We start from the raw sequence: 23,008 nt of genomic DNA on the forward strand, positions 1-23,008 counted from the left end.
GCAGGAAGATACAGAACCAGGACTCTACACCATGCCATTTTATCAGCAACTAACAAACTAAAATGCTTTATATAAACTGTAAGGGAATTTATGTTCCAGGTCAGGTTCTCCATTTGTATAAGAACATTATTAAGCCAAAGTCTGATTTGCTGATGGCAAACTCACAGTTCATGTGTCCATTGTAAGTTCACACCAGTTTAAGGGGGAGATGTGCAGACACAAGGCTGGTTCAGCTGTGCTGTACCCAGTGCTGCTGGAGGGAGCCAGGCTCTGGGCACAGCCTGAGCAGCCACTCTGGAGCAGGCTGGCCCTGGGCTGTTGAAAGATAGTCATCCTTTATAGAACCTTCCCCATGTTCTAAGTGGTGAGGAAAAGATATTTAGCAGGTTGCCCAGACAACTTGTTCTATCTCCATCCTTAGAGGCTTTTAAGACCTATCTGGATAAAGCAACCTGGTATAATCCTGCTTTGAGCAGAAGGCTGCAATGGAGACATCCTCCAACCTGAATTACACTACAATCTTACGATATAAGGACTTGCCTGCCCTCCATGTACCAGTTTGAGGAGCCTGGAAACTGATGTCTCTCTTCTCCTGGGACAGAGCTACACATTGGAGGGAAGTGGCCTCTGAGAAGCTAGGGCTCCAGAACGTCATTCTCTGAAACTTTAATTCTATCCAGCTGGAGTCCTTAAAAAAAAGTAGCTTTTGCTCTGCCCCAAAACATATGAAAATGCTAAGTAATCCACAGACTGTACATGCAACATGTCCACAGTGGATTGCCTGGTACTTACATAAAAATGATTTAGTATTACAGGTGTGAGCAGCTTTGCAGGTATACTGCAGCTGAACATCTTACAAACAGTGTTAGAGTAATACTATTTTCTAGTTAGCAGCTCTTAAGTGTTTAGAATTACTAATAAAAAAGATATGGACCATTATTACTTCATATGCTTATTTTAATTATAGCATGTTTTTTCTGTAACTATTTCATATATTAGCATATACAGCACATGGACATGCACCCAAAATGCACACACACACAGGCAAATGTACTTACATCAAGTTTCTCTCTTCCTCTTTTATACTTACTTGTTTCGAAGCCATATAATTTCTGGTTTAGGATTGCCTTCAGCCCTGCAAGTGAAGTACACTGTATTCCCTGAGGTAACGTCCACATCCTGAGGCTCTGATGTAATTCTTGGCCTCTCTATATCAACAATAAAATGTACAAAGAACTCTTACTTATTTTAAAACTACTAAAAACTGGTAAATAAAAATATTACCATACATTTTGTAAAAAATATTTTTTCACAAATGTTTTGACTTAAAATATGAATATGCTTAGGATTAAATGCACTTTTCCCTGTGCAAAAGTGACTGTGGGATTTCTGACCTCCTTCATTGTTCCTTAGGACCTTTTAGCAGACTAGAAATAGATTGCACAAATTTGTATCAGGTTCTAAAGTGGCTGTTTTATTTATTTGGACAGAGACTCAAATTGCCTATGAAGGAAAAACTTTAAAGCAGCAAGTACAAGTGCCATTTAAAATAACTTCCTCTAGATAAGTATCAGTGCATAACTTGCCTCACAGAATAATTTGTACAGCTTACTTCCTGCAGCTTCCATATTCAGGCTCCTTAGATATGCAAAGAGCTTCTAGGATGCCATGTGCATTATTCTTGCACCAAATTCCCTTTGTACCATCTTTCTCAAGAACCTTGTAGATGCTTGTGGTCATAGTTCTCGTGATCAGAGTTATATCCAACACATAACCAAAAGGAAAATTTACTTATTTTATACCTTGGCTTCCTTATGCAGGAGGACAGTCAAATGCCCATAGCTTGATGAGAAATCTACATTTTGATTTCAGAACACAAGTGGTGCTGGGCCAAGACCCAGGGTGCTCGTGGGGCCAAGCTTTTGCACCCCGAGGGTGAAGGAATACAGGCAAACATAAAGATTACCAAGGTGCTTGTGCATTAATCCTCAGTGACAGAGGATTTCAGTGCCTGTGTAGGGCACTCCTTGTAATTATTACTGAGTAAAAAAATAATTCAGTGGCCCAACCCCGATTCCTACAACAGCAACAAATATTTTAAAGGCAAGAACTGTGTCATCAGGAGCAATTCAGTGAAGCTTCTTTCTTTTCTTTCCCTTGTATAGAAGGGAATAAAGGACACCAAATAATATTAATGCAACACCATAGATTCTAGCTGACAATCCTGTTATGATCAGAACTGAAATATAAAAGGGAAAAATAAACTCCTTCAGGATAATCACCTTTAATTCTTCAAGGGGAAATTTCAAACGGTTACTATTTGTTTCTTTAAAGACAGGCTGAAGGGTAAAAGCAATCAATTCTGTCAGAAGCACACAAAAACAGAGAAGGAACACAGAGAGATTTCTGGAAATAACCAATATTAACCAGAGGCGGTCAGTGTTTTCAAATAGAACAATAAATTCTAGCCCTCCAAAAATATACAGTTTAGGTACATGCAACCCATTAAAGAAGAAATCAGGAAGTGGCAAACTCACCACAGTTCAGTTCTTCTGGTGTTATCGTGGCCACTGATCTCCCCTGGATCCTCCGTGGATACTCACAGGTAGCTGCTGCTTGAGCATTACCCGACTCCGCGTACGTCTTGAGCAGCTCCGCCAGCCACAGGATTTCACAGTCACAGTGAAGAGCGTTGGAATCCAAACGCCTGCACAAAACAAGGAGCAGCCACAGCTCTGTTAGTAAGCCTCAACCACTCTGCTAGAAACAGCACGGTTCTGTAAATGGAGCAACACCTCTATCTGTGAACACAGACAATAGCCAACATGCCATACTGGTGATGCTAACTTGCCTATAGGTATTCTGGTGTGTAATTATGTGTATTATTTTTACCACACAAAGAACAACCCATATATATTATTTAGTCTATAAAACAATGATTACAAATAATCCCAATATAGGAAATAAACTTTAGTCAGTAACTAAAGAAAATAGATATGAAACAATGTTCTCAATCTATGCACATAAACAACTGGAGTACAGTTGAAAAAAAATATATTTAATATTTAAAACAATTACACCATAAAAGGCATTTGGAAGGAAGATAAATATTGCAAGAGGAGATACAGTCTAATTGGGTTATTTAAGATTTCATTAGTTCAATAATAATTCAATTTACTTACAATCTTTTCATAGATTCTAAGTGACTAAATGTTCCAGGAATCAAATGAGCTATTCTGTTGTTATGCAAAAACCTGTTAAAAACACAGAAATATGCATGTAATAATTCAGATTTTGTGATGCACTCATTTCATTTACATTCTTCTGGACAGTTTTCAAGAGAAAGTAATCAAAGAAAATTTAAGAAAAAAAAATTGAACCTGTTCAGCAACTCATTGTCTGCAATTTTTAAGTGGCCTCCAGGGTGTACTTGGGTATGTCCATGTGGGGAAAAAGAAGCCGTAAGTAACCACAAGGAAGGGAGTTCATAAACATTCAAATGAGAAATTAAAAAAAAGGATACTAAATAAATTGTCTAGTTCTTCATTCATAACATTTATTTTAGCCAAACATGAATCACAGATCTTTGGGAAATAGTTTTGCAAAAGAAAAATATACCACAGGCAATGCTCACTTCTGCATGCCTCTAAGGTCAGCTTCACCAAAGTGCTCTTGGAAAGACTATGTAGTAGTTACAGCAAAAAAACTGGATTAAAAACAATCTATGGCAATGATAAAAATATTATTTTTTAGTTTCAAATGCTTGATTTAATTCAAACAAGGAAGCAAGCTGCCTTCTGAATCTTACCCCAAGAAAAACAAACTTACAGCCTTTCAAGTTTTGGAAGATGAGTAAAGGATTCAGGTTCCAACGTTTCTATCTGATTAAAGTGCAGGTACCTGAAAATATGTTAAACAAAAAGAAAAATACTGAAACAATTTTCTTAACGAAGGTGAAATATTTTAAAGAATTTATTGTTTCCATACTGTTTACAGATCTAAATGGCCATAGTGATGTAGCAGCTTTTTTCTGTTACCATCTGAATCTCACACTTGAATCTGAGAAATAAAAGACATGACAAACAAAGAAGGGTTTGCAGATCACTACATTGCGTGTGTGTGTGTGTGTACATATATAAGCAAAAAAACCCAAACATTGCTTTGGAGATTTTGGAGATAATACTTTGAACACTATTTTGCCAAGTCTACTGTTCATTGTATGCATGCTTGAAAAAATTTATTGAAAGGAGAAAATTATTATTTTTTATAAGAAAAATGTTACAGGTTATTTAGCAAACATTTACAGTTTCCAGTAGAATAACATTTTTTGTGGAAAAATGTTTTCATTTCAGTGAGTGAAAATTTCAAAAGATGCTGAGAAGTAACCTTCTCTAGTCCATGAACACTGGCATTTAAAGCTGTGAATGCTCTCAAAACCATATTTGTAGTATAAACCCAAGTTTGACTAATTTTACTTTAGACAAAGGGCTTCCCAGCAACTGGCGCTGTTTGATGCTCTGTTGATGCTTATGTAAGCTATCAGTATTACACAACAATAAATTTACACAGCTTTTAATCCTGTAAAACTGAGAAAGTTAGCGTAACAAGACAATTAGCCAGACTATTAATCTGTAACTGTTGTGAAAATGGACTGCAAAGGCAGGATCATTCCAGCAGCGACTATTTTGTGGAGATACTCCTTAACCTTGCAGATGAGGAAACAAGATGTAATACATAACACTGGCACAAGGAAGTGTGAAAATTATTTATAGACTTTGGATCCTGGTTATATCCAATGTATTCAAAACTCCGTAGGTTTCCTATCTGACCTCTGACAAACTCAGGAACCTCTGGAGAATGTGCATATACAGAAATCACTGTGGTCTGAAGAACGAAAAAGCCCGTCATTTGAAAACAGTGAGAACAACTCAGAGCTCAGTATCTCCTGAAAAATCAATCCCTCATCATAAAAAGGGCAAGGTCACAGGAATTCGTCTGTGCTGAGCCAAACGGCGGCTGCGCAGAGAGGAGAGAGGGAAGCAGCGGCGATTCTGGCCACGGCCTTGCAGGGAGCCCTGGAAGGCGCGCGCAGAGGGAAGGCAGGCACGTGCCTGGCAGCCTCCCAGGCCGAGCGCGAGCCAGCGAGCGATGCCAGGGAGCAGTGAATGGGGACCACAGAAAAAGCCAATAAATCAGCGCAGGAGTGATCAAGCACATCAGAGTGTCAAGTCTGCCTACTGCCAATGCCACGCATGGCCACAGAGTATATCAAGCATAGAGTATGGTCTTGTTAGCATAAGGAATCAAGAACTGCATCACCATGCTGTGACTGCCAGTTTTTGTCTCCTCTTTGAAAATACAGGGTAATTTCTTCTAAATTAAAATGAGAGATCGCAAAGGCAGATATTTCCTGCACGGTTCATTAGATTTGCCAGCAGAGAGAAGAGAGACCTCAGTGAGGAAGGACTGCCAGGACAAAGACTAGGCATGGCCCAGCCATGAGGTGGGTAGGCACAGCTTGCCAAGAGCCAGGGCTCTGCTCGTCCACCTTCCAGCATCAGCAGCATTTGGGAGGGGGCAAGGCAAGGTGGGGATAACTGCAATGCAAAAGGACAAAGGGAAAAACCAGGCACAACTATACGGTTTGTTACTTCTGAAGCAGCTTTCATTTTGCAAAAAAATTACATACGCTACTTCTTTTGCAGGCAGCAGTGATTTTTTCCTTTTCAACATACTTAATTCTACTTGCAATTTTATGCTTCATGAGCACCTTGCAAACACATCTCTTTATATTCCCAATATATCAATCTCTTGTACTTCTTTGGCATTGACAAGGCAAGATTTGTAGGCACCTCTTAGAACAACAAATAATATTGGTAAAAGCAGACACATTGAGGCACACAACCCCTTCTTCAGGGCCACGAATCAGAGGTAAAGTTAGAAAGAGAGAAAAAGAACACCTCTCTCAGATGGTTTAAGTAGTGTATACATAGCTAAACTCAAAGCAGCAGCCCAAAATGGCTGTTTAGTACTCAAGACTATTAAAATTGCAGATGTAATGAATACTTTATGTGCCTGAAAACTCATCTTGTTTTTCCAAACAAATTTTAAAAATATCTCTGTTATAAACCTTGCCTTGTTTACAGCGCACATCATCACAGATACAAATACAATAATTCAGATGCTGAAGAACATTGTAACAGTTAACTTTACCTCATAAGATATTACGCTGTTTAGCTCAAAAAATCAAATAATGAAATCCAGCTGAAAAATACTCTTAACTGCTTCATAGCAGTTGGGCTACACAAGCTAGTTGGGTTTTTCAGGTCTTAAATTATGACCTAAAAAATCCTGAGCAACTTATCATGCAATTTATGAATAGAACAAGGTGTTAAATATCTGGCCAAAATAATTACCAAGTGTAATTCAAAATAAATAGATGCAGACACCAGATTGTATTCTAAGTCTATAATAAAGAGAATAAAAAATTCTTGGCATTATGACCTACACTTTAATCCTGTTTTATCACTTGGGTTTATCACTTCTATTATTTTCTTCTATGTAGCATATTAATGTTATGTAAAAGTATATTTTAATATTTTAATTAATATGATAATTTCTTGAATTTAAAATTCACTTTAAAGGTAATCATATTCAGGAAATAATCTCACACTGGCATATCTTTATAGGCATCTTTTATGTTCAGAGTAAAGAACGCTCTAAAAATAGTAGTATCATGTAATAAATTAGATATTAAAAAGACTTTCAGAATGAAAATTGAAAGAAAAAGCATGCAAGAGTGATTTTTAAATACCAACGTGTCTTTCTGTTTTAATTCTAAACTCACTATAAAGAATTAAACAGAAGGAAAGGAAATACTTATAGGGGAAACAAGTCCAAATGAAACACACCAAGAGGAAAATAAAGATTTTATCAAATAAGCATGGTATGGATTTTCTTTCTTATTATTAATCTTGTAGGACAAAAATTTACAGTACAATTCAGTCCCAGTGGCATTTTTCACAGCACTAAATTTAGTATTGTATTTTATGTAGATTTGTATTTTTTGTGGGGGAGGACTTTTATCATATATGCCAACCGTTCTTTTTCTAATAGTATCATCACATCTTTGGGGAAGTACTTACTAACCCGTTAACTGAGCATAATCTATGTTCTGAATATTCAAACAGCATGTTTGCCATTTGGGTTATTTGAAAGAGAATGAACAAACATATATTTTTCACATTTATCAGAGCTTTCCCTGCTCAGGGACAAGAAGTAGCAGCTTTAAACCACAAGGAAAAAGATTTAAATGTATGTTGTGGTAATGATATAAAATGTTGGAGCAGGATACTTAAGGAGATTATGGAATACTCTCTGAGGACTTTTAAAATAAGGCTAGATGAGTATCTGTTTCCAGTTTGTTGTCCCTAGCTGATCTTATTGTAGAATAATAAGGATATCCTTCTCAAGGCCCCATCATACCTTTTGGGTTTGTTTGTTTATTAATTAATTCTCTTTCATTATTCCTTCTCATAGATAGTTTAACAGCAACTTTACACAGACTCCACTGTCTTACATGTGCATAACTGCTGACATACAGTTATGCAAAAATCAGGGACTTGTAGTATAAAATAAGACAAAAAATAGCAACATTTCAAAAATACTGAAAATTGAATTGAGGGAAATAAACTTAATATAACAAACTGCATCACTATATGTTAGTTAATGCTTTTTGTCTATTAATTCCCCCTAAATATGTGTATATGTTCTTAAGCTACATCATAACTAATAACAGCTTATAAAGAGCAAAATTAGTATGTTAATATGAAAGTTAAAAGAAAATGCATAACTAGGAATAGGTAAACAGATTTAATAATTCCATTAGTGTTTGGGGATCCCACTACTTAAATACTGGGGAGTACACTTTTTGTCCCTGATACATACAACTCATAAGCTGAGATCTCAAAAATATGCCAGATATTTGGAAGAAAAGCAATACACATCTGGAAATGGACTCCATTTAGAGTTAGATCTTAGGATTCAAACTCATGACCTCCCAGGCAGGGTATTTGCGACATTTCAGGTGGGATTCAGTTGTCAAGCACAGGCACACAGAGGCACAGAGCAGTTGTCTAAGCCCAAGCATACAGAGGCAGCCTTCCTTGCCTTTCGGGTGTTCTGCCTGCCTTCCGGCTGCTGCTCTGAAAAAATGTAAGTTTCCTGCAGCTTTCTGCTGCCTTTGCCAGACCCAAACATATGTCTTGCAGATTTAACAGTGTCTAAACTGGTACTAAGCGGCTACTTTTCATCAGCTGACTCTGTCCCTTCATGTCAACCACAGGTGAAAAGTTAGCTGATGAAATATGTATGGCTCAATGTGTTCAAGTATCTAAAACTGCTGGTTTTTCTTCAGAATTTACCCTAGCACAAACGGGTTTCAAGATCTGATTCAAAGATCTTATTCCCTTGGCAGAAATTTCCAAAGGAAAAGCTATTTTGACTACATCAGCAGCTAAGAATTCTGCTGCAGAGGTTTAAGGAGGAACCTGCCAGCTTCAGTAAATACTTGGGGGTTTTCGTCCCTTATACATGCAACAGGCCTCCTAAATCTAACTACATTTAGTTTTTTTAAAACAACAACAATCACCAGAAATGTGTTTGCTTTACTTTTTAGGTATGTTTTAAAAAAGCAACTATCAGTTGAATTCTGCTTCACTGGAGTAGAAGAAATTGCTATGAAACAAGTCTTTCCTTGAAATGTAGTCTACTTCTGAGAACTCTGCTGAACATTGAGAAGAGCATTTGGCTAACACAACCAGTAGCAAAATGTGTTTGATAACTTGAGGCCACAGAGACCCCAAATGCAGAAACATCGACTTAGCAGGCAATACCGTTTAAAACTGAAATCAGGACACTTGGGAACTTGTTTGCCAAGAGTAACTCTTGTCTTTTCAGCAGTTTTTCTCCAAAGATAGTGTGATTAAACAGACCCTGTAGAATCAGAACATATTTTTATGCTAAAGATGCATACATGCCAAATCCCTTACAAACTAAAAATCTCAAAGAGTACTCTTCATTAAATTGATTTCTGTGCCTGCCACTGGCTTCATGTGCTCCCATTTTCCCTCCTGGCAAGCTCTCTGTTTAGGAGAGAAGAAGAAGAGCTCTAGAAAGCAGTGAGCTCTGCTGCAGGCAGTGGGGATGTACCTGCCCTCCACCCCCCAGGAGCTGCAGGTGCTGCCATGACACATGGGCAGGCAATGAGCAGTGACTGTCCCAGGCTCCATTTCCATACTTCCCAGCTAGAGATCAGACTCAAACCCTGAGTTTGAAATTTAATTTCATACTGAATAATGTTGATGTCTCAGAAGTTCGAGCTTAAGCTGATACAGTGTGATATCTCCATAGGCAGAGAGGCTTAACTGCCACATAGTGGAAAAGTGCACCCAGAAGGCGTTAATATTTCAAAGTGATTTATGTTTTTCAGTCATAACAGAGATCAACAGGAAAAAAGAACAAAAGAAAAAAGGACAAACGTTGCCACTTGCAGTATATAAGGCTTGTGGCATGAGGAAGAACATTACTTTGGAAACATCAGTAATTCAATAAATGGGCCTCAGTACTTGAAACTCTACACAGAAATTAAATATTGCTATTAGCATGCAAATAAGCCCTACCAGTTGGTGTAGTATGGTGCAGTAATAATTTCTAGAGTAAAAGGAAGAGGAAGAGAAAGGTGTTAAGGAAAATAATTACATATTTATATATATTTTATAATTGATACTTCTATATTATAGATAAACTCTTCCTTCAAAAGGTATCTGTTGCACTCTAAAATGAGCATGCATGATTTTGTACCCATATGAAGTGTCATTTTATTTCATATATACTCTATGTCTACTAATATCCATTAGAGGTTTATAGCAACAAGGAAGATGGTACATATAGAGAACTTGTAATACACTGATACCTTTCAAGAGTTTAAAAATTTATATTCAGCCCCCAATTTATACACTACAAAACTCATTGGTTGACTACTGTTATTTGGTAGTCAACCTGAAACAACTACACATTGACAGTTTTTTCCTTTTTCTAAACATTACCACAATGAATGTAGAGCAATGCTTTCTGATCATAGAATCATACAATTGTTAAGGCTAGAAAAGAGGTTTAGGATTTTCAAGTTCAACCATCAACCTAGCACCACTATCATGTTCATCACTAAACCATGACTTCAAAGTCCAGTCCTTTCTTGAACACTTCCAGCAAGAGTGACTCCACTGCTTCCCTGGGCAGCCTGTTTCAATGCTTTACCACCCCTTCCATAAACAAATTTTTCCTAATATTCAATCTAAACCTCCCCAGGTGCAACTTGAGGCCATTTCCTCTTGTCCTGTCACTTGTTACCTGGGAGAAGAGACCACTCCCCAGCTCACTATCACCTCCTTTCAGGTAGTGGCAGAGAGCAATAAGGTCTCCACTGAGCCTCTGTTTCTCTAGACTAAACAACACCAGCTCCCTCAGCTGCTCCTCACAGGATTTGTGCTCCAGCCCCTTGACCAGCTTCACTGCCCCTCTCTGGACTCATGCCAGCACTTCAATGTCTCTCCTATAGTGATTATAAAACAAAATATAGTTGAACTTAATGGAATCAATACAACTGGGTTTTGTCATGCTTAGGACTGCATTCCTCATTCTTTTTCAGTAGAAATTATTCTTCATTATACAGGAAAAGAAGTTTGATTTTAATCAACCTTTCTGGAGGACATTACTGAAACATCTACACTGTAAATGACGAACTTCCTTACTTTTTAAACATCTATATATGGAAATGATTAACACATATAAATAATAGCAAGGTTTTTATTAAAAAATCTATTCTTGTTTCAAAGTATAACAAAACTGGGTTAAACTTCAAGACGCTAATTCAGCTTTAGTTACACTGCATAAAACAAAGTACTGCAGTCAAAGGAATTGTGATATTATAAAAACCTACAGAAATGAAAGCAGAATCTATCTCTAAGCAATACACATTAGTTTTCGACATTTCCCACAATAATTCTCATTTGTCAAAGCTATGTAACAATGTATAGGGACATCAGGAATGCAAATCACAAACAAAAGATAAACACAGAAATGAGGAATTTGACACAGAGATCAATTGTGGTTTTTTCACATGCAAATGATTACGGGGCTCTCTGCCCAGCCCAGGGAGTGCAGACATGCAGAGCATGCAGGTAGGATGTATGGATCAAGGCGTGCACTTTTCCTCTGCAGGGGAACCATGGAGATGACAGCACAGAAGAGAAAAGGCACTTACAGTTGTTCTAGAGAGGCAAGTCCTTTAAATGCTTGCCTGTCAATTGACTGGATTTCATTCTTGTACAAATAGCTGAAACAAGAAACAATCAGTAATATTAGTACACAAACAAGAGCTACATGAAGGTGGAAAAGAAGAATTAAGTTGACATGTGAAGACAGTTTTTCAACTACATATTAGAAAAAAAAATACAAATCAAAAACTAAAAACATAAAAATATTCTGTCCTTGAAATTTCATCCCCGATGTCTACTAGGAAAGACAAAAGTCTGAGGCCTTGAAGGCCCTGAGGCGAATACTCAGATGGTCCTGGGCTTCCCAGTGCTCATGGTATTACTTACTGGACTTTTGTCCCTTGTTTTCTTGATTGGTTTGCCAAAAGTCAAACTAAATTCAACTCAGTGGGACAGAATTGCATTAGAAGTGCCTTTACCAGAACACAGCAGGGATGCCACTGGCCTCTTGTTTTCTTTAAAATGTCTGAATACTGGTACAAATACTCAAATTATGATAGAGTGAGTCTTTTTCTGGACTTGGAGAACAAACAGTGAGAAATTTCTGTAACTCTGTCTGTGTCACCTTTTGAATATTTACCAAAAAATACAAGTTAGAGTATTGGTATTGCATCCATAAAGCAGCACTGTGTATTTGTTCTATCACTGTGTAGAAGGTGGACATTAGGTCCCCATTGATACTCTATAATATAAACAGAACAAACACGCAGAGTATCAGTATGATCACGTGTGTTGTCTACACCTTTTGAATAGAAAGAAACTAAATCAGGAAGGATCAGTGTATGTGATCATGTTCATCATGCTCTTAGCAGCAAGGATGGTTTAGGGAGGGGTATTGGAGAAAAATCACAGTTTAGCTGATGACTACAGTTTCTGCATGGAGGCAGCAAATGAAAATACTTGGGGGGTTCAGTGTCAGTCACTCTTCTTGTGTTAGGATAGGAACAGGTTTGCAGTTAAGAACTTTTTCACAATTATTTGACAAATGATTTGAAACTCAGTTAATCAGGCATGGGTTTCTATGAAAAGGGGATGAAGAGACTTTGTACCAGAAATGACTTCATTAGCAGGCATCTTATTAGTAGTGGTTTTGGGTTTTCTATTATTGCAGTTTTCAGTAACTTACTGGAAATATTGCAAACTCCTTTTGATGCAACAGAAAAAATACTGGCTCTGCTGGAGCTGGTGGAAGTTTTTACACTGATGTGACAATGGGCAGCATTTCACAATAGACCCCAACAAGGAAAGAGGTTGTAGGTATTTAATGTTCAACTAATGACAACTCTGGGGAACAGTAAGGAGTAGTATCCTTCCTTTGAGTCTAAATTAACTTTTCCAATGCACTGCTTGCTGAGAATCCAACACATTAATATACAGACTCCCGTGTGCTTTATTAATGTAGATATGCATCTGAATAAAAAGCAGAGTTCCTCCAAGAACAGGTAACATGGAAGTAAAAATTTGTGAGATTTTTAAAATACTCAAAAACCAGAAAAAAAATACTGTTGTGAAATTACTGTAAAAACTTTAAAAATAATTTGGAAACAGTGAGTATAAATTCATTACACATTTTATATGTGGAATTGGTTTTTATTCTATTTGAAAAAAATTATTTCATGAGTATTAAAATATTTGTTTTGACTCAGATTTACTAATTCATTTGAGGATCACAGTCATTACAATGTTATGTCTCCTTAATATTCCTCTCTGTTTGATATTAAATTCCTATCTTGCTTTCCTGTGAGAATTTTAACTTTTCACTACTTAGAAAATTTCAAGGACTGAGCAGCTGAAATGTTATTTATCTTTCTTAATACAGTTAATTCCACTTGGCAGTGTGGAAATCCCTCTTATTTCTGAGTACTAAACTTCTGGTCAGACCAGAGAACCAAAGTGGGCTTAGACAGTTTTGATAACCACCCTCAGTTAATTATCTCCTGTGGGCATTTCAATAATTTTATACAAAAACTCTGAATTCATCCGATTTTTAAAAAAGTTTTACCACAATCATTCATATAACTGGTATTTACTCTCTGCAGACAAAAGAAGGCAGAGAGTGAAAATCAGAGGTGAATCAGACTGGGATAGTGACTGTAGTATTGCAGGCTTTTACCACCATACTGCAGGGAAGGGAAGCAGCCTTTAGGTGCTCTTACCAAGCCACTGCAGTGAGCCTTTACTTGGGATTCAGCTTTAAACCAGAGCTTTTTCCATTCTGACCAGAAAACCCTCAGCTGCAGGAAACTCAACCAACCTCAGTCCACCATATCCTCCCTTCACAGAGAAACCCCAGCAACCTCAGGGCTACATGGCCTATGACAAATGTGTTAACCAAACTTCCATTTAATTGTGTAGCTGTTTCACTGAGGATAGTAAAAGAAAAAAAAATATAAATATTTGCCTAATGGAGAGAGACATGACAGAATACAAAGCACAAATAAGTACCACTCACAAAAAATATTCATCGCTCTAAAATGTTACAGTGCACATACAATGTTATACAAGTAAAACTTTGTAAATACTGCTAAATTTTAACATCAACATTCTCAAAATTTATCTCAGTTACATCATCAGAAAACAAATTTAGTACAATTAGGGAAAAAATAATTTGTCATTTAATTTACCTAAAAGCTCTCTTACAAAACTGAATATCAGAAGATGAATAAACAGTGGATTAAGATGAAAAACGGATATATTCTATTAAGACATTAAATTATTTCTGGACAGTTACTAATACCTATTTTTAGAAGTGTTTTTTTTTTTTTTTTTTATAAAGAGCATTTTTTCCAGAAACACAAGCAAGGCTGCTAGAGATCAGAGGTACTGGTCATATACTTAGGAAATGAACCAATAGGTAACCAGTTATCAGAAAATTAGGGAAAAAAAGTAGCTTTCATTAAAAAACCTGCTAGATTCCCTATGAGGATATTATTGTGGGTTTCCTTTTTTCTTTTTTTAATGTACCAATTAAAAATCATGTGATTCAAGGAAAGTAAGATCCAAATATATTTGTTTGGAACTGGAGGGAAAAACAGGCAAAAAGTAACAGCAGTATCAGGCATTGTAGAGTTAAATCTCAGACATAAATAAACATCCAAAGACAAGTTTACCTAGGAACATGAAGGAGACAGTGGAACCAGCAACATGAATTGCAAAGAAAAGAGATCTAGAATCACTGGAGGTGCCCAGAGGAGAAAGTAACATGACCAAGATAGCAAGAGCAGCAGAAGGCACAGAAGGAAATGTGACAATCTCATTCTGAAAGGGTGAGGTCAGAAACTCCGCATTTTGGCCAACCTATACCACATCATCTACCACTATGACTTCATTCACCAGACACAAAACAAAACTTGCATGCTTCCTGTTAGCATTTCTGGAACTGATACATTTCATACAGTCTTAATTACCATTTACAATATGCTTGTGGCAATACTTTCATGTCTGTTTCCTCATCTATCCATTTCATACCAAGTGAACATGCAAAGTTGTTGACACAGTTAATTTCATTCCCAATTCTATTTCTTTCACTTCCTTCATGCTATCTTCTAGCTCACTGCTCTGTAAATGTCTAATACCTTTTCTCTTTATCTAGAAAGGGTTTTTTTAATAGTTAATCTATATTATATATTTTTCTTTATCTCCTCCTGGATTATTTCTTTTTTACCTTACCTTCATTTTTTCCACTTCTGATTCCAAATCCTCTAATATTCTACATGTTGAAATGGTAATAATGTGTCTACCCTCAATTCCCAACTCTTCTCTCTTGGAGAATAAACTGTTGACTTTTAGGCTTAGGAAGGATTATCCTACCAAGCTTCCACAAATTTACCTGCATCTATATTATAAGGTTGGGAAGCATACTAAAGAGCCTTATTGCCAAGACTACGGGATAGGAAATAAAGACAGATGGACAGAAAGGCAGAGAAGAAGAAAGAAAAAGGAAAAACAGTACCGTCTTAATTTCACAGCATAACAATGATTACATTTCTTTATTTAAACCTTTAGTATATTAATACAAAACCAAATTATTACCACAAACAGCACAGGAAAATCACACAAAACTGCTTTTATAATTGTCAAAATTTCAACTACATGAAGAACACGATAATAAAAAATCCTAAAAAATGGTCAAAAAATTGTATGTATACAATTTTCTTTTATGATGTAAAGACCAACTTTAACAGTGATTAATATTTTTAATGCACAGAAAATTGAGAAAATATCTTTATTCTTTGTCAAAATGGGTTCTTCAGATAGCTAATTCTGATAACATATATTCCTCATAAAACTCTAAACTCAACTTCAGTAAGGAATAGTACAAAGAAGCATTTGAAAATCTTGATTTAGACCCTGCTGAAAAAATTTTTCAATTGGAAAAAGCAAAAAGCTGATCTTCAGCAGTCATACAGGAATGGATCTTAATATCTATCTCTCAGAGACTGGCTTTTAAAAAAACCCCAAATATGCTGTGTTATACTTTATATATTTTATATATAAATATATAATTGCAAATATTTTTACTTAATTTTATATAGGCATGTTAACTAATTGTTATAGATTTTATATTTATATATACTCACATTTTGCTAAATCAGGGCCACTGAGAAATGACAGGATTTTTAAAATTAGTCAGCAAATTATACATTTTCAGAAGCACAAGCAATCCAGTACAAGTTCTCATAAGAACACAAGTAACAGGATGGATCAATGATCTAGTTCTATGAAACATGACAATACAAGTTAGGTTTGCAAATATCCACAGGACCAGATGATACTCAACCTCAATTTTTCCATATGATTTGACTTTATAATAGTACATTCTGAGCAGTATTTCTCACTTTGTACACTCTCTCCCCCTTAATTTCTACTTTAGTGGATCCTATTGGAAAGAAATGTTCTGGTTTGTCCCCTTCATTTCACAGAATACAGTTAGCATTCAGTTACTCAGCTGAAACTTTCACTGCTGAACAGTATTGATTTGTTACATTTAAGCCTTCTGTATTGATAACCTGACCAGTACCAGAAATGTTGTAACTTTAGGCTGTACAATTTAAACATTTCTATCACAGCCATTGAAACAGGCAAAAAAACCCTTAAAGTTTATTTCTGCAAAAACCCAATAGTTTTAAAGAGCTCTCTGCAGTTGAATAAATTACTACACTGAACATTAAATTTTCCAGAGAACAACAGGAAAGCAAAAAGATCTTCCTCTTAACAATACTGACAACCATTACTACACATATATGAAAACATCAGAGTTCAGTTATTTCTTTTCTCTCTGTCATTGAACTGAACACACTGAGTAGTTGAGCTTTGTTTCAGGTTTACTACAGCTAGGCAAAAGCAAGCATGTGAAAATAAAGAACTAATAGGAATCAAGAAAAATCTTTGTACAGTTGCTGACTATGGAAAGAAGTTTAGCAAACCTCACTTAGTAAAACCTTATGTACTATGCTACCAGAACCATCATACAAGCATATCTTGTAACAAATACAATTATCATGGACTTTAATCATTCATTGGCAACAGTCTGTTCAATATTCTTTTCCCTCCTATTTTGTATAGGTTAAACAATTTCATTACTGAAAGACAATACACATAAAAATGAGAGCAGGAAATGTAATCAAGCACAACGTGGAAAAACAGGTAATGTGTCTACACAAATATATATGATTTTCTCCCTTCTCCCACCTCCTTACAGCTCTTCAGGCTGCATACTTGGAAACTACATGGAAAATTCACCTTCTGAATTGTTTCCAAGGAATGAAATCTCAATGTGACCTTTTTTTTCTGTACAGTCATTCAGGCAACCATCAGTCAATACTCCAAGAGAATGGAGTGGAACTTTTTTAAATGACACCCCATAAGGTCGACTCCAGAAACTAGAGCTGAGAAACCATGACAACTTACTATGCAGCTTTAGTCTATTATACAGACAAAAATAACACTTTTGATGCCTTTTGTTTACTCATATAATTCATACTCTTGGTATGTTTGTTAAAAATGGAAAAAGTTAGGCTTAAAATATACAGGATGGCTGAAGACCTAGAACTAACAGCAAATCATATACATGCTCTGGTATTTTGAGTTTGACTGAATTTTTCACTTATGAACTCAGTGAAAAATGGAGGGATAGCTAATAAGCTTACGTATGTTACAAGCTTCTGCAGACACAACCCTTGGACTAGCAACTTTTAAACCACTTTCCAAAACACAAAAAGAACCTGTGTGAAGATTTCACTGAACCATTGAAAAGGTGGTTTCCTACACCTATCAATGTATCCCTTTTTAAATTATAAGTTGCATATAATAAACAGCAACTACTAATTCCTTTAAAATTTATTGCCTACAGATATCAGTCTTTTATTAGCAAATACTTAGAGAAACACAGTTGCCCCCACCCCATAAATTAATTTCACAGATTTTCAGCGCAGTTTATCTCCTGATACAGTGAGTCAGATAGTAATCACTATCTCACTTCCCACTGAAGAAGGTGTTACACAGTGATGAAGAACGTGACACTCATTTAACTTACAGATATTTCAGATTTTCAAGATCTTCGAATGCCCCACTAGGAATTCTTTTGATTTGATTGTTGTTTAGAAGCCTACAAAAAGAAATAAACAACCATTTGTTTTAACATAAAGAAACACTAGGGGAAAAAAAGTGTAAAAGCAGGTGCAATATAGTAATAAATAGAAAATGCTTTTCTCCCAAGAGTAACTGTTAGAGAAAAAAAAGGTTATATGCTTACAGTTGCTCAACCACTACCCTGAAGGTGAAAACCTGAAAAAAATAGACAGAATTTTAAAAAAATAAGAAAAAATATTTTTAAAAATAGTATAAAAACAGAAACAAAGATAAACAAAAAGCCAAACCCAAACAAAAAAACAAAAAAAAACCCCACCCAGAAGTGGAATAATGTGGTTTTTTGCAGGTATCTGATATGTAGATGAAGGGGGGGAGCGGGGGGGAAATCTTCCACATCAAGTCTACAGATCAGTTTGAAACTGATAAAAATTATATTGACAAAGATTTGTCACTAGCAGGTGCATTAAAGTGATTTTTTCCCAGCTGTTTCTTAGCAATATCTTGTGTATTGAGTCCTTTACATCGTACAGGAACACAACTGTCTGTATGCACAGATTTCCACTCATCCATCATAGACTAGTTTTACAAAGAGAAGGGAGCTCAAACTTAATGCAACCTGTTTTTATTTGGGACTTGTGGATATCAGATCAGTGATTTGGACAGTTAAAACTTGAGCTGGATATCTAGCAGAAATTGTAACTCAAAACTGGGGATGAACTGCAAACAGAGGTATGATCAAAGGAGACTGGAAATAGGGACAGTTTGTAAGAATATCTTGGTAGCACAGATTTGGACAATATACTTTTGGGGGGAAAGTCCTATAATTTCTTCTGGTGTGAATATAGAGTACAGGATGTGTCAGTATGTTTGTCGTGATGTGCCTGCAGACAAATAGTGATCCAAAGCTCACTGATATCACTACTGTATTTCAGTTCATACACTACTTGTGTTCTGGGAAACAGTCACATTTGCAATCATAAGTTATGTACATTTAAAAGTCAAAATAACTTTCTATCTTAATTCCTCCTTGTGCCTGCTAATACATTAAAGAAGAGAAACATGCATGTATTTGTTTTAAAAGTGATACCTGAAGATATGATAGAGGAGATACAAAGTTAAAATGATAATACTTATACTAATTGTATTATTGGTTGTAAAAGCTCTTTCTGAAAGACTTTTCTTCACATTCGTATATTATAACAAAGACCTCCATGAAAAGCAGCTCAGTAGGAACAAAACCTTCTGATTCCTGCCAGTCCTGGTAAGCACATTAGAATAGGAAGGTTCAAAACATTAGAGTTTGTCAAATATTTTATAACTGTAACACATTTGCACATCTGAGCCCTTGAACAGCTTTTTTGTAACTCCGTGGTTTATTGTGTGATATTCCACCAAAGCAATATAGTATGATGTCAAAAAAAAATTATACAGTAATGGTCTGCATTTTTCACTAAATTCAATTAAAGTATAGTAACACAATACTAGTATGCAAATAATTTTCTTTCTTATTTTGATAGACATACACCTGGTTTACCTTCAAATATTTTGGTCCTCACTCCCACTTCTCTCACCTGTGTAAATGTTAGAGCTCAAACTACTTACCTGTGGAAAGTGAGCAAATATGACACATTATCAAATTAATCATATTAAGTCAAAAGGGAAAGGGTCTCAAGGTTGAAAAGAACTTACAGTGTGTTCAGGTTTTTAAGCCGTCTAAACTCTCCAGGCTGGATTTCTTTAATCCTATTAAATCTTAGGTCTCTGTGGAATAAAAAAAAAAAAAAGAACAAGAATCATGTTATTTAAAAAGCTGTATTTTTTCATATGAAAAACTGAACTAAGCACAAGTCTTTTGTGATGACTGACCAGCCTCTGTCCATAAATCACAGCTTTTGACCAAAGCAAGACAAATCCAAACAGTTTGACAAGTTTAAGAAGAGGATTCACCAAATCCAGCCTCAGTGGTCAGCAGAAGGCTGTATCTAAGTTAAACCTGTGGTCATGAAGTATATTCTCTTCCACAGTGAAGCAACTTGTAATGGGTTGTTGAGTATTTCACTAAATTGAATTGTCTCTGTATTTTAAAAGCTGTTTGTAAAGAATATCATAGAAAAAAAATGCTTATTATAAATAAACAGATACAGAAACATTTGGATCAGAAAAAACTCAGGAAAAAGAAGAGACAGGTTTCAAGACTTTTAAGCTACTCAGTTCTTTAGTTCTGAGTAAGGAGGCTTAAGTGCCCTATGTTATCTTGCTCTTAAAACATGTAAACCCAGCTGCCTGAAGCTAGACATTTCCTTATTTAATTTTACTGTCTCTTAGTTTTTCTATGTTTCTACCATCTTCAGTTTCCCATTAGCTTTATAGCTAAATGAGAACTTCTCCAAGAGGAAGGAAACTTTCTCAAGCTAAGTGTTACAGCGAGAGCAGGGACAGGGAGCAAGGTGGAAAATGGAGCAGGGATGTGGAGAAACACCATGGCTGTGCCAGTCTCACCTCTACCACCTCCTGTTCTCCCCTGGCTCCATGTCTGGCTATTGTATTACAGCAGCTCAAAATTGGTTTAACCAACTGGTCAGAACCAGCAATAAACCCATGCAAAAGAATCCCAAAAAAACAGGAAATAATTTTCTGCCTGATAATCAAAATGGACAGGTTTCCTGGGAGAGCACCCAGGTGAGATGGGGACTACAGCACCAGGGGAAAAGATGCAGGGCAATAGAGGACAGGTATGTCCTCTTCTCTAGCAACAGACAAGGACACTGGGGCATTATAGTGTCTGGTAAGCAAAAAGAAGGGAAGCAAATGGAAAGTAAGTAAAATCTGAAAGACTGTGATGACATGTCTTAGAACACACACTTACCAATTGCTTTCAAAAAGTAGGATATCAACATGTCACAACTGCAATCTTTGAACCAAACCTGGTCTCAATCAAAACATAAATATGCTCTGCATTTTAATAGGTAATATGCTAACAAAAGTCCCTCTGCTATTTGGTATTTGGTCAAAGGAAACACAGAAAAGCAGACAAAACATCAGCTGCATCCTAATGCCATACAACCCAACTGGCTGAGGCTGTATTAATGAGAGGTATAGTTGTCTGAAGTCTTTTTATAAAGAGCATACTTAAACATCATTCCTCATGAATCCACCCATCAGGGCTTATTCAGCTCTGGAATAATGGCCTCAGAAGGACTTTTTCTACATAAGTGGTTTAGGACGTTGCCTACTGTTCATTGCAAGGAAAGGATTAGACATGTGGTTCTGTTTGCATTACACTCCACTGAAATACTTGATCAGTGACTGGAATAAATGAGCAATGCAAACTGCTATCTCTTATTTAGATTATTAATTAGTTAAACTAATTATATTTAGATTATATTATTAGTTAAACTGACTGTAGACATGCTGGACAGACCCCTTACTCAACACTCAGCGAATTGAAGATTTCCAGATTTAGAAGCACAAATTTTCAGAGCGCTAACTTGTTCTTGACAAAAGCACCTTCTTTAGTTCTACCTTAACAGCATTATGTTTTGCTCATCACTCACATGTTTCATGTGTCATACCTATATGTATGTCCCTGATGAGAAAGAGATGCTGCCTCTGAGTCACTGAACCTCAGGTCCCAAGATATTCTAAACAACCATGGAATGTCATATCCTGCACTGAAAGAAGATACAGCAGATCCCTCTGTAAGAATCCTTGGACATGACATACCACTTTACTTTTCTAGCTTTTTCTAGATTACCTGAAAGTTTATTGTGTTCCAAAACAGCATTTTAGTTTTGCTAAAAATAGTCAAAAGTGCAAAAAATTCAATATTCATGAATGGAATATTGGAAACTGAGTATTTTTCAAAAGCCTCAAACTACCATTACAAGTAGCAATATCTAGCTCCTAAAAAAATCTTTTCTAGATATAAAATAATATGCATTCATCCATATGAAAAGCAAGCCTATTCCCTACAGTGACACAAAAACAATAAATAAAAATTTAACTTTCATGAACACAAGGAAGGAGCCAGCCTGCTGGGTCAGCAACAAAACGAACCCCCTTTTGATGTGTCCAATCTACTCTGCAGTAACTCATGAGGATAACTGGGGATTAGGAGCACCAAACAAAGTAATTTATATTATTTTACTATTGCCGCATATAATGCCATATATAGTGGCATTCATTTCAACTCCTAACACTATTGCCCTTCTCATCTGAAGCTGTTAAACCTAAAGAATATATCAAGTTTGAAATTCTACCCATTCATTTTCATTCTACATAAAGGTATGCGAAAAAGGAGCTGCAATAAAACACAGCACACAAGTTTTCTCTAGAGCACAGTACACTTGGTATCTGTAAGTAAAATTATAAAGAATATATATGTTTTGTTTAAAGTTACTAGTACAATTTCATGAAAATTTGAGGAAAAAAAAACAATGTTAATCGTACTTAAGTGCAATATTATGATTTTGGTCCATTCTTTCAGAGGATTTTCTTCTTCAAAGGAAGTAGCATTTCTCAATGTTCATTCAAAGTATTTTCATTAATTTTCAGCACAAAATCCCCCAAAATTAAGAGTCAAGTGGCTCACAAATAAAGAAGATAAAAGTTAAATCATAACTACAGTAGATTTCTAAAGAAGAAACTCTGTCAAACTGTCATAATCTCCCTATACAACAAGATAATACACAAGTGGATAAAGGAAATAGAATTTACATTGCATACATTAGTTTAAGGGGTGTGGTATTGGCCATTCATATAAACAATAGAGGAAATCTCTGTAAACCACGTGTTTAACTGCTAGGGGAAAAGATACGCAAGACTGGTTATTGAAGTGAAAGATTGCATCAAACAGAATTGGCAGAAATCAGACTCAGTACAAGAAGAAAAAAAAGAAAAAAAACCTCAGTCACCATTGTCATACCGTCATAGAAAAAAAACCCCAAAACACTCCACACTAATCAGAAGCACCATTTCTCAGGCTTGAAATGTCATGCCCCGTAGCATACAGACACTATATCCAGCTAATGATAACTGAATGATTTCAGGGAACAGAAGAGCTCAGAGGAAAACCCCACCAG

General features: G+C 36.0%; 1 protein-coding gene across 1 annotated transcript in view; it reads right to left on the minus strand.

Moving 5' to 3' along the window:
- The window catches only part of PXDN (peroxidasin), a gene marked incomplete at its 5' end in the record, with an annotated part of 58,234 nt that extends 38,523 nt beyond the window's left edge, over positions 1-19,711 (minus strand). Inside the window, 7 exons of the mRNA XM_017745014.1 lie at positions 1,091-1,208; positions 2,538-2,707; positions 3,183-3,254; positions 3,829-3,900; positions 11,324-11,395; positions 17,872-17,943; positions 19,617-19,711. Coding sequence (XP_017600503.1) covers positions 1,091-1,208; positions 2,538-2,707; positions 3,183-3,254; positions 3,829-3,900; positions 11,324-11,395; positions 17,872-17,943; positions 19,617-19,711 — 671 coding nt within the window. The remainder of the gene's footprint in view (positions 1-1,090; positions 1,209-2,537; positions 2,708-3,182; positions 3,255-3,828; positions 3,901-11,323; positions 11,396-17,871; positions 17,944-19,616) is intronic.
- Between the last annotated feature and the right edge of the window lie 3,297 nt (positions 19,712-23,008).

This window comes from Corvus brachyrhynchos, unplaced genomic scaffold (assembly GCF_000691975.1).
Source record: "Corvus brachyrhynchos isolate BGI_N302 unplaced genomic scaffold, ASM69197v1 scaffold116, whole genome shotgun sequence".
Classification (NCBI taxonomy): domain Eukaryota; kingdom Metazoa; phylum Chordata; class Aves; order Passeriformes; family Corvidae; genus Corvus; species Corvus brachyrhynchos.